The 13,756-nt window shown below is 26.2% G+C and overlaps 1 protein-coding gene and 1 long non-coding RNA gene across 2 annotated transcripts in view; both read right to left on the bottom strand.

The window, feature by feature from the left end:
- LOC100167431 (ecdysone 20-monooxygenase) overlaps window positions 1–7,149 on the bottom strand; it is a 9,593-nt gene extending 2,444 nt beyond the window's left edge. Inside the window, exons 1-6 of the mRNA XM_029485486.1 lie at window positions 6,921–7,149; window positions 3,944–4,075; window positions 2,502–2,700; window positions 1,964–2,154; window positions 1,672–1,867; window positions 1,438–1,594 (exon numbers count right to left, since the gene is read on the bottom strand). Of these exons, the coding sequence (XP_029341346.1) occupies window positions 1,438–1,594; window positions 1,672–1,867; window positions 1,964–2,154; window positions 2,502–2,700; window positions 3,944–4,075; window positions 6,921–7,050 (1,005 nt within the window). The 5' untranslated portion in view covers window positions 7,051–7,149. The remainder of the gene's footprint in view (window positions 1–1,437; window positions 1,595–1,671; window positions 1,868–1,963; window positions 2,155–2,501; window positions 2,701–3,943; window positions 4,076–6,920) is intronic.
- A 5,133-nt stretch (window positions 7,150–12,282) lies between these two features.
- Window positions 12,283–13,750, bottom strand: LOC107884811. Its single transcript, XR_001680149.2, has 3 exons — window positions 13,702–13,750; window positions 13,320–13,543; window positions 12,283–12,588 (listed from the first exon to the last, which is right to left on the bottom strand). It is a non-coding gene; the product is annotated as an uncharacterized LOC107884811 (long non-coding RNA).
- Window positions 13,751–13,756: the final 6 nt, after the last annotated feature.

Genomic DNA, 13,756 nt, shown 5'->3' with positions numbered 1-13,756 from the left:
TTTTCAAATGTAATGGTAACAATATAGTAAGAGCCTTGTATTAAATTTTCAAGTATTTTTACTCAACAAATAAAGTTTTATTGACATTCATAGAAAAAAAAACTAATTAAATTGGAAACTGAAATTGTCCGTAAACAGCTCAAAACAAATCAAAATATTTTGAAAATTTTATCATATATAAAAAATGGAAATTTAAACAACCAGTGAAAATGTCATGTATCTACGGTCATTTGTTTTAAAGTTACACCAAAATCAAAATCAATTTTCTTGAAAACAGGTTTAGCGTAAAAATTCCCGTTTTTCCTTAATTTTTCTTTGGTTTTTCACGGCGCTTTTGAAAACAATTGGAAAAATTTTACTTTTGACCCCCCCCCCCCCCCCCAAGTACCAACTAGATTCACTTTCCTATCAGAAAAGGTACTGTTGAAGAAAATCCAAGCACTTTTACTGTCCTTAAAGGTGATGACAGACAAAAATAAAAAATAAAAAAAAAAACACACACATCATTGTAAAATCAATACATTCATCGTTTCACTCAGAATCTAAAATACCTTATGTACATATTATGTGAAAAATACTAATGTTATGGAATATGATTGCTATAAATATTTTTCAAAATGTTCGCACATTACATTGATTTTCCTGAAGGTATGTCCTGGAATTTCTTACTATATTTTATACGGACAAAACAAAAATTCTTATCGACTGCGTTTATATCACCTATCAGAAATGTAGTACCACAAAAACAAAATATTAAATACATTTTATCCGAGCCTCCTCCTACACACCTATTTGTAAAAATTGTATTATTGTAAATATGCATAATTGCATAAACATTTGAATATTTAACATTAATTGTCTTTTATTGTTACCAACATTTAAAGGTTAAATGTTAGAGTTAAAATGTTGTAAGGTGGACAAGGGAAATAAATGGCGGTACTCTAAAACATCGCAATTATTATGCATTGTAGAAAACATTGACGCCCAAAAATGTCGTCTCAAACTAAAGTGTTTATAAAAACAAAGTTGTTGCAAATTGATGAATCGCCTTCAAATGAATATCGATATCCAATGATACCAGAATAGGGAATTAATATTATGTGTTATTTAATATTACTATCAATAAAATAATATGTCAAAACGACAAAACGTATTAAAACAATAATAAAAACAGAAATGCCCAATTTGTAATACACCGTGATTGTGGTATAACACTATAATGTACCTATGGTTTTTTGTTTCACCATTTGTTAGAATTCTAGCACTACGCATTAATTGTTATTATATTAATGTATGCACTTAGCTACAACTGCAGCACTCGACATAAACTATTATTATCATTATCGTTTATTATAACATTTTCGTGATTGCGAAAGAGACGGTTGTAAATAATTATAGTACCCAGTATGAGCTATTAGATATAGGTAGTTATAATACTGTTTTTATTCCGGCGGCGATGTAATCGATAATGGCGGCTTTCTTGTCTCTGTTGTCCAACTCTGACGTCTGTAGTATAGACACGAACACGCTGCGTACGTCCGTGCAAGACTGTTGCTCGTCGATCAACGCTGAATCAACGATTTCGGACACGATGCTATAAAAATACAAACAATTCCCAACATGTTTATCCGGATCGTATAAACGTTTGACTTTTGTACAAATTGCACTTACTTGTATAGGGCGTCCTCGCTCGCTACGAAGTCCTTGTACGCCTTGGTTGGTATTAACTTCCAGAGTGGAAGCCCATAAAACGCTTCCTGTGACGCTCTGAACTGACTGGTCACAGAGTCTGCCAGGCGCGTAGCCGTCTCGCTAATCTCTCCGTCCAAAAATCCGAACCTCCTGCCCAAAATTAACGTACACGTACCTACGATAGACAACACGTCGCAATTAAAATCGCAATTTTATTATTAAATTGTTTATTGAATTACGACTGACACCTGCACGGGCCAATCATACATACTTTCCAATCCCATTCTGTTACAATACGCTTCGAATTCTTTGACCACGTTATTGCCATCTCTCGCTAGGGAAATCAGATTATTAAAATCGTCTGCGAGCTGGTTAACTTCTGGCAAAAACCGTCGAATTGTCCTAGGACTTGTAAGTTCTGGCGTCAATTTATTTCGTAGCATCGCCCAAACTTCACCTTGTCTGCAACACGTGTACATACTTGTAATTAGTTTAATAGTTATAGGTTATATAGTATTAGGTAGGTAACTAAAATAATATACAACTCTTATGAATTTACATTTCTTGAAAAGAAAATAATCGTGATTCAATACATATTTATATTCTGTAATAATAAATCATCATATCATATAAAGTATAATATCGCATCATGTCGTCGAATTTTCTATGTATACAAAACATTTTCAAGCACATTTTATAATAGTATAATACTAAATTTTAACTTCAAACTGGCGTTCTCGTGGAAATAAAATTAAACACATTGAATTCAATTTTATCAATATGTATAATATTTATATACAAGTACGCACTCGTTAACAAGTCCTGTATTTGTGTAGCGATCCGGGCGGGACTTTCTGTAGTTAGCTGTTACTTCATTTGGAGGTCGGATAGGGTACTTTCCACTTTGTCTAAGTACTCTTTCGATGAAATCTCTGTTTTTGACACTTATAACTGGTATGTTCCATAGTGCTTCTTCGCGAATAATATCGCCATACCGGTTAAACATGTCTGTGAAATAATTGAAAAACTGATTATTGATGTAGTACAATCAATGCAACGAAATGATCTATCCCAATATATTCATAGGCATAAATATGGATTAGGGGGACTAGAAATATAAGTTCATACGTATTAACATAATTTATTATACCTACGAGGTTATTTTGGAGTCTCAGGAGTTTTTTGGAGGTAAGGCCCTTTAAGCTAGCCCCCGATTTACGCTTTTGCCAATATTTACACATCAATAGTTAATTAGTCCCAAAATCATAGTTTTTACTTTTTAAGTAATTAATGATGATAAATCTGCACGTTAATAGGGTTTTTATTTGGACCCAGGTAGTAGGTTTACTGTAGTGTTTAATGTATTTTTATTGAATTAAGTAAATATGCTTAAAAAATAATGTAGGTACTAAATATATCATAGTATAATATAACTTAATAATTAGTCTTAATAATTAAATTTATAAATTAAACTAAAGTTTGTTATGAATTTATTTTAGTATTGTGTTGCAAATTAATTTTAGACAATATAAAAAAAAATAAAATATTTTTTATTCTTAGGTTATTGCACTATTCATTAGATTGAAAAAAAATTCTAAATAGGGTTGCTTTGCCAAAATAATAACAATAAATTGTTAAATTTTTTAAATTTTTTTTAAAAAAAAATCCAATAGCATTAAGAGCTCAGTTTAAAATTATTAAAATAAATATAACACAAAACAATATTAGTTAAACAAAAGTTTCACTTTAAAAAAACTTAAACAGAACAATTATAGTAACGTGAATTAAATTCGTTGGAATTCGTTGGAATGCATAATATTATGTAATAATATTACTGTTACTAATTTAAACTAAACGTCTTTTGATTATCCTGTGAAGATGTGTTAATTTAATTATGAAATCATTTCGATTATTAAACGAATATTTAACAGTGTGTGCTGTATAGATAATATAGATAATATTAAAGATAATAACTTGGAAATAGATGCTAAGATAGTATAAGATAATTTATATTGTATATCAATCGTAATTAAATTTGCTAAAAGCTTATATTTTATCATCATTAATATTATAATACATGTTAAATTAGTGTTGCTTTACTCAATGTACATTTTATTAATTATTATATGCATGTAATAAAGTTTTCACTTCAATCGCGTTCGGGATGCCTAACTGTGCATGGGCTCCAAATTAAATCAAAAATAGGTAATATGACTAGATATTGACTATATCTATTGTTAAAAATATGTACCTTCGTATGCTAAGTGAACGGCATTCAGTTTATACAAACAAAATTTCCAATAGATCCACCTGGTTCCAAATACAGGCAACGACCTTGGTCCTGGAATATCTGCAATTGTTTTATATATTTTTTGTTGAGCCTCTGAAAAAAAATCATTATTTATGTCGATGACTCGAGCAGTAAGGCGTTGACCCTATACAAACAAATCTTGCTCGATCCAAAAACCAAAACGTCTATTATATTCATATTAAACTGGCTATATTGTAATTACTAATTACCTATACGTCTGATTTTAAAACACTATAGTCACATTTCAATTAAATTTAATACTTATATTAGTTATAACCATAATATTATGTACTATAAGTCTATAGTATGAATCTCATTATTATCGTTATACTCTACTGTAGTCATACCTAATTCTGTACATAGGGGACTAGAGGAGATCGAGACTAGTTGTCATGCGGGTTAGTTGTCACAATGTTAATAACTTTGAAACTAGACTGTATATTTTATGTTTGTCATACATTATGTACTATAAATTTTACAGTACATTATCACAATGAAAATAATCATTTTTATCTCAGCTATGGTCTGTAGTCGTATATGACGAATTATTTTAAGACGAAAAAAGTGAATTTTAAGTCTTTGAGTAATTTTTTACCGTAATTACATTTAATATTTGTCATTTATATACTATGTCGATACCTAACAACTAACACTGTAATTATTAACTTGATAAATAACTAGTGTATATTTTGAGGTGTAATTTTCGTTTGTATTGAAATGTAATATACCTAACTCTTAAAGTTGACTTGTTATAAAATAGATAGTAGATTGGTATTTGTTGTCACAAATTACGAGATCCTAGTTATCACTTCATGCGTTCAAATTAGATATATGTTTAAATTTGTTAAATTTTATTTAAATTAACTTGGTGTTTTTTATTTATAGATTTAATTTTTTTGTATCGATTAATTCTAAATTTGACACAAATTTAACAGTGATAACTAAAAGTTTGATTTTGATGTGGTTTATCATTTGATTTAAACCCGAGACTAACCCCGTGATGATATTGTGACAACTGACCTAGAAGCAGGGTAGATTGTCACAAATTCTATTTTTTTTTTAACAATTTAAACTTAATATAAGTGTTTTGTTTTTTTAATATGTTCCAAAGATGGTATATGTTGAATAATCTGACCAATAGCACTTGAAAAAAAATAATGGTCTTTAGGAAAAAAATTAAATATCTAGTAAAAATTGTGGCAACTAGCCCCGATCTCCCTACACACCTAATATTTATTTAAGTTTAGAATGGTAGATATTGGAACAATATTTACTACAACAATACAATATGCAGGACTTTTACAAAGAATTATGATAATTTGACTATATATTTATATAATAATATATTACAGTTTGTAAAAACGAAATTTATTAAATTAGTTACGAAATTATGATACACTTTTTAGTATTATTAACTATAGGCACATAAAAATATGCATTCTATATACCTACGTAGTTTACTACATTAGTTTTGTAGCCATTAGGCATAGTTTGTTAAATCATAACAACCAACAAATTATTTTCTAATAGTGATGTTTGATTTATTATTAAATTAGGTTACAGTTTAGGAGTATATTGTTAACATTTTTATAACATTAAGCATTATATAATTTCCAATGTAATCTATATCTTAATAATATTATTGGGTTCATCGGAAGTAATATATATATACGTCTATATACTTATAGGTATATGTATAGTACTGAAAAAGTTAAATCATTACTAAACTACGAATTAGATCAATTTTAGAATACGGTGCTATAGTTTGGTCTCCGGTCCCCTATATAGTATAGGTAATATACGGTGTAGGTTATTACATGTCTATAGGGTCTATAAACTTGGACAGTAATATTTGCAAGTTATTTGTTTGGAAACTTTGTTATAAATCACTGCAAAAGTAGAGATGAAAAAAACTTTTAATAGGAAGATAATTATTATAAACGTTATTTTGTAGGAATCATAATAATTTATTATTCTTTAAACATTTATTATTCCATCATTATGTTATAATATGATAAATAATTTCATTTTACTAGGTTATCTTGTTAACCCGATTCAATTCAATCAAAATGAAAAACCAGTTTGTATTTTAAGATGAATAATTTTTTAATGAAGTTGATTATTTTTATTCATAACTAAACCCTTATCGAATTTATTAAATTACAAATAATATGGCTTACTAATTACCATAATCAAAATTATCATTAACATTTTCAAAAAATTAAAAATGTTACTTCATAGGTATTACAATTAGCGATAAATTGTGTTTTACCAAGTATTAAAATGACTTATGATTTATTATGACTTCAAAAGAACAGTTAAAATTATTTCTCGACTTTGGACACGACTTAAGTACATAAATGTATATATCAATGTATATATTTATACACAATGTTATTGGAATGTTTTCAATGTCTAGAACCATTGAAAAAATGTTCGTAAACAAACAATAAACAAGGAAATCTTTTTTGATAGCATCTATAAAGTTTTTAAAAAACATTACATTTTTAACCACTTAACAAGGTAAGAACATTTTCATAATAAACCGTATATGATATAGCAAATAGCAATTATAGCTACGCACTAACTTTTGTTCATAATTACAAAATAATGTAGTTATACAATTATTACTACAATTATTTACAAATCATTAAAAACCAATCTAAAAGTATGTAAATTACAATATTTTTAAATAACTAAATTATCGAAATATATACTAATATTTATGTGAAAGTTTAAAACCCATACTTAAGTTATTATTGCATCTACACTGCAGCATCGTAGAAGATAGGTTCTATTTTACAACGTTTTTACAATGGTTATAGGTTAGGTAAATGAAGTAAGTCTTATCATTTAAAAATAAAAATGAATTACAGAGAGATGTAAATTCGATCCTCTTGAAACTGATCGGACTTACCAGACGGATATTCGACATTCGAATAAGTACCGACGACGTACTTCAACACGAGTTTTACCAGGGCTGTGATGCATGCGACTACTATGCAACAGGCGCCTCCAATCTTGGTCCAAAAGTTTTTCTGCACCATACCTGTGAAAAAATAACAGTTATTTAAACGGGTTTAGCGCGACACGCGAGTAAGTACATTATATACTGTGCGTATCGGAGTTCAATAATACGGTTAATGTAATATTGAAACCTGCGTAAAAAAAAATCAAGAATATACGTCAGGAACACAATAACAAACAGAGGTCAGTAGTACAAAGTTTCGATAAGAATGAGACTATATACACAGAATAATTCTGTGCTATATATACGTACTATATACATAATAGAGATATTATTTTGATATGTGTATTTAATATTTATATATATAATACTAGCTAAATAACCCGTCGTTGCTGGGCTTCTGTATTGTTGTTATCTGGTAAGATTAAATATTGTCTAGTTAAATACAATTTAAATAAGATTATATATATATTAATTGTTTATTAAGCTGATTTTTAGTGTTAATACTTCTCTAAAAACTACATTAACTGTAATTCCTGTTGGTGCCAAAATAATTAAACTTGTGGGCATACTGACTAAATTTAACGGAAAGGCAGGCACCATCACCGATAATTGGTAAAACTTGAGATGTCAACATTCCATTCACTATTCACTGTAATTTCTTCAATAGATAGGTATATACAATTTTTATAAATGAAAGTGAAAATAAATTAACAAATATAATATCCTATGCCCATATTATATTGCCAATGACAACCTCTAATCAATAATAATAATAATAATAGTAATTAATAGTATAAATAAATAATTAATGTAGAATAATAATAATAAATAAGATTAGATATTGCTTGATAGATGGTGACACTGCTGTATACTTACAACCACTTAATTTACTCTTTAGGGGTTGATTATCCAAAAATCCTTTTTTAAAGCACGGTGAAATTATAATATTAATCCATCTTGAAAATTTCTACTAGATCCACCCTGTGTCTTGGCCTCTACGTTGATCCCTCAGGAGGACAAGTTCCTTCTTTTTTTTTATTAATTAACCCGCGGCAACTTAAGCCATTGGGTGGTTTATAAGTAATTATAACTATGTAAGAGGGTACTGTAAGTTTTAAACACGTTTACACAGTTTGGCAGATTTTTTAGTGGGCACCCGTACCTATGTATTTGCCATGCCCGGGTGGGAGATGGCAACACTTCTCTCCGGACATCGTAACTTGTCTGAAGAAAAATGCCGCACGCAACCGAGGTTTTGAACCGGCGTCGGTGCGCGTCGCAACCAATGCCTTAGTCCACTCGGCCACTTCGTTCCCCACAAATTTCTTTATATATATAGAAAATAGATTAGTTATTACTTATTATACATTATAATACATTGTTAGATATTATTATTTATTATAAAAATGTATAGGTACCTAGGTGTTAACATTAACAGAGTATATTAATTTTATCAAACGTGTTCTTATGATGGTATCCTGGTAGTATATACGATAAAAATCTATTTTGAACAAAACCTTGATAACTAAAATCTAGTTTTTGTGAATCTTTATATTACTACATGAATCCAAAATGCTTATCCGTTAAATATTTTTACTGCCCCGGTATAATTATTTTTTGTATTATATTATAAATTATTACTATACATATTAGGTATTTTAATGTACCTAGGTGCCCGATCACAACGTAATGATTTACGGAACAAATATTTAAATACCTACGCAAAAATTATGTGCACACATTATATAGTCGGTGGTTAGTGGTTACACAAAACAATAAATTATTAATTAACTCATGGAAATATTAAATTTGAACAAATATCACAAATTAATAAAAAAATTTTGTGTCCGTCATCAGTCATCACCTATTAGGGCAGTAAAAGTGCTTTGATTTTCTTCAACAGTATATTTTCTGTTAGGAAAGTAAATCTAGTTGATACTTTTGGGGGTCAAATGTAAAAATTGTCCAGTAGTCATCAAAAGCGCCGTTAAAAACAAAAGAAAAACTAAGAAAAACAGGAATTTTTACGCAAAGTCAATTATTTACTAATTCGATTTTGGTTTTTGATGTAGGTAACTCAAAAACAAATGACAGTTTTCAAAATATTTTGACTCATTTTGAGCTGTTTATGGTCAACTTCAATTTTTTTATTTTTTTTTCTATGAATATCAATACAGTTTTATTTGTTGGGACAAAAAGCGTGAAAATTTAATAGAAGGCTCCTGATATATATTGTTACAATATCAGTTGAAAAATATTAAAAATACGTAGGAACAATTTTTTTTTTATAATATACTATTAAAGGTCAATTTTGACATATTTTATCAAATTTAAAATTTAATAATTGTTTTGTGGTTAAAAATGTATAAAATGTTAAACTTATATAGCTAAGGATTGAAAATTTAAAACAACTTTCCACGTAAATATGTTATTTATAAATTACTTTATTCACAATTATATCATAAAATATACTTAGTAATATCATAGGCTGACTTACAGTCTTTGCTCAGAGTCGTTTTTCTTTTACAATGATATAATTATATCATTGAATTCAAATTTCCAGTGACCCACTTGTATCCTACTGTACAACAGAGCGACTCCCACTTTCCCACCTTTTTTTAATGTAATTTTCATTAACTTAATTTCCATTGATATAAAATTCATAAATAATGAGTTACTTTTAATCAAAACCAAGTTACATTGGTTTATAAATAATTAAACAATAAATATAATAAATTATAATTGATGATACATATTGCATAAAATATTTACTAAAATAAGAAATAAAAAATGTAATTTAATTTAATTCTTGTTCCATTAAACAACTTAATTAAATAAATAATATATAATATTCCATACCATGGTATATGGAAATTATTTAATAATAATAATATTAATAATACATAATATTGCATAATATCTATAAAATAAATACTAATAATATGATATAGGTACTAATGTACAATTGTCAATAAAATATTATAAAATGTTTTCGTCATAATGTTGTAAAATTAAATAAATAAGTAATTATTGTTTTAAGTTTTTAGATTAAAACTAATTGGGATAATATGCTCATATCTATTTAAAATGTTTATATTTTTAAACAGCTAATTCTGTCAATAATATCTATGATTTTTATTATTTTAAGCCATATTACTGGCCATTTATATATATTTAAAAAAAAAACTTAGGTTAATAAGTTTCCATATAACTTTTAACTTAACCGAGTTAAAAATAGATGAGGATAACTATTAATTTTAAACTGTTTTAAATGTTTTGTATCAACTAAACTCAATTAAAAATTATCATTTATTTGTTCAGGCTTGAAATTTAATTTTTATGAAACGGAGTTGAAAAAGGCGATTATAACTGAACATGTATGTATAAAAAGATCTTGGAAATTAGAGTAATTTGAAAAATTGAGGAAACAATCGGATATTTGGATGTATCATATAATATGATCCATATCATAATATTAAGTAAATCTAGCAACAGCAGACTCTGAATATATAAAAATTCGGTTAAAATTGAATAATCAATAAATGTCTAAACCCTTATACAATAATGAATTATCTCTAATAACTGTAATATAAATAACAAATAACCAAAGCTGGGAAAGTAGACTATTTTTTTTTTAACTCATTAAGTTAAGTTATATAGAAAATGTAAGTTAAGTTTAAAATTAAAAGTTACCTATATTTTTTTTAACTTGTAAAAGTTAATAAGAAAATAAAAGTAACTTAACTTAGTTAAAAATCAGTTACTTTTTTTTTTACATAAAAAATAATAATAATTATACCTAGGTACCTTTTCTTTAAAGCTAATAAATAACATAGTAATTCAATAAATGTCTTATAAATTTTAAATAAATGTATGTATTAAAATTAATAACTGTAGGTACTTATATAATATACTTATACAACAAAATTATCAAATTATTTTATGTATTTGTTTACATAATAATCTTCAACTATACTAAATATTATAATAATCAAATCCATAATTAGAATATTATTAATTCGTTACACAGCTCACAGCTCCACAGAAAGTAATATAAAAACAAAATTGTGAAAAATATTCGACCACATATGACACAGTCTACAGAGTATTAGTTTACCTAACAGTTTATGGCTTTATATCCACTATTAAAATCTATATGTAAACATGTAGTAAATACAGACTTTGAAAGAGAATTTCAAACTTGGTTGTCTGCTTATTATGGGCCGGACATGATGGGTGGTTTATTTAAAAATTAAAATTAACTTGTATCCTGCAGTGTCGTTAAATAGCTTGTTCTTTTATTTCAATAATTGAATAGTAAATACGATTAACTATAACTTATACGCTACTGCGAGTTTACATTATTTGCACCAACTGGCTAAGTTATCACTGTAATTCCATGAATGAATAAAAACATAATATTAAGTAATATAAGTTTCTGAAAAAATTGAAATTGTATGTATTATTTTTTTCATTCATCATTATTTAAGATAGAATCAAGTTTGGGCATGTTAATGATTTTTTTTAACTCAGCTAAGTTAAGTTAATATTCACTAATAACAAAAAATTAAAAGTTAAAGTACACATTTTGTAGACTTTTAATTAAGTTAAACAAAGTTAATTTTTTATACAATGCTAGAGTATTTAATGTTTTTCCAACTCAAACTAAATTATATAGTATATTGATAATACTTTATACAGTGTGTCCATATAAGTTAGATCAGAACAATATAACATTTTTAACTTTAAACAATTCACAGTAAATATTTTTTGACATGAAAACATAATAGACTGTAATAGTCAAATATAATAAAATTAATAACAAAATAAATTTACTTTAACTTACTTTCTAAAATTAAGAAATATATAATAAGGTAATAGTTAAGTTAATGCAAATCCAAAAGTAACTTTATAAATTTAAAATTTAAAATTAAATTAACTTTTTAACTCGTTAACGCCCAGCCTTGGATAGATTGAATACTCCTAAAGTTTTAAGTAAATCTATTGATTTAAGTTAGTAATTTGAAAAGGTTATTTTTAAGAAAGAACAATCTAGTCATTGAAAGATTATAACAAAATTCCAACTAATGGTTTCAGAGTGCCACTCAGATTATTATTTTTAAATGTAAAACAATTTTTAACAGTTTATTATTTAAAATAATACATCAGTGCATTACTATTGTTTACTAAGATAATATATACAAGTACCAAATATTAAAATGCAGTAACCTATCCATATTTTAGAAATAATTGTTGTTTAAGGTGAAAATTGAGAAAAATATTTTTAGAACAAGAATATGTTTTATTATAGTTTATAATTTACTTTCATACTCAGAAACTTAAAAAATTGTAAAATAAAATAGTTAGACTTTTGATACAAACTAAAATGGAATTAAATTTACAGATTTATAATAATTACTATAATAATAGTCTTTAATCTTTAGAATAATATAAACAATATTATGAATAATACAAACTCAATATTGTGGGATATTATATTTTAGAATATAGAATTAAAGTTGAATGAATAATTTAGATGTCGGAATGTTATGCCAAATACAATGAAAACACACACTGTTGTAGTAATCATAATAGTTTTACTTCTTGTTGTAATCTAAAACACACAATCAATCAATAAGTAAGACAATTATTAAACATAAATAATCACTAAGCTGTATTATTTGTCATGTAAATTTAAATTGTTATTTTTCTTATATTATTTATTTTAAATAATTAAATTTGTAGAATAAAATAATATTATGTGCTATAATCATTTTTCAATTTTTATTATTTTTTTGAAAATGTTAAACGTTTATATTTTATATCTTTTTTAAATTTATACCAACAGACCTGGAAAATAATCGATGTTTTTAAAAAATGCGGCGTCAATAACAATTTTAAAAATAATTAGCTAGTAAAATTTTTTTTTTAAAAGTGTATAATATAAGTATATAATAAAAGTAACAAAATGAAAGTCCCCTAAAGGGGATAGCGATGAAGAACAATGTACCGTTCCTATTTAAGAGCCAATGACAATTTTTAAATTACAAAAAATTATGTTATACGTAGCTTAAAAATTAATTACATTAGTCAATATTTATTTTGATAGTTCAATCATATTAAACATAAAAAAAAAATATACAATATATATATGTAAATATGTAATTAAAAATCAAAAACATTGCTCTTTGAAAATTTTATTTTAACTACAATGATTTTTAAAATATACATTTTTTTTCTTAATCTTTTGTTATAACTTCTTACATAAAAACGGACATTTTTTTTTAAATTTCAGACTGCGCCATACATTTCTAACTTCAAATAAATAATTAATAATTGTATTACCTAAAAAACATTTTATAATGAATTTTCAATGCTTTTTTTCTGCAGCTCTCATTTCCGGCCTTAACGTTAAAGCAGCATCAATTGGTGATGTATATTTATCAATTAACATGTCATTTAAAGTTGAATTATCATTAGTGATTGACCTATGGATATGATTTAATATTAAAGCAATATATCCAAGTTACTCACAAATATTTTACTGTAGTTTGAGAGTTTCATCATTTCTATAAAAAATAAAAAAAATAATTTATTCGACAATAAGGATACCTATTGAATGTTTGATAAAATATATCACCTATACATTTAAAAAACATAAAATAATATTTAAATTTTTCTGTTTAGTGATTCTAAACCGAAACATTTCTTTGATCAATCAACTTACAATAATTTTATTTCACTGTGCTTCAATGTCTTATTGAGTGTATTTGTTGCACTCA

This window comes from Acyrthosiphon pisum, chromosome X (genome assembly GCF_005508785.2).
Source record: "Acyrthosiphon pisum isolate AL4f chromosome X, pea_aphid_22Mar2018_4r6ur, whole genome shotgun sequence".
Classification (NCBI taxonomy): domain Eukaryota; kingdom Metazoa; phylum Arthropoda; class Insecta; order Hemiptera; family Aphididae; genus Acyrthosiphon; species Acyrthosiphon pisum.
The sequence above is the reverse complement of the archived record's forward strand: the minus strand, read 5'-3'. Positions and strand labels throughout refer to the sequence as shown.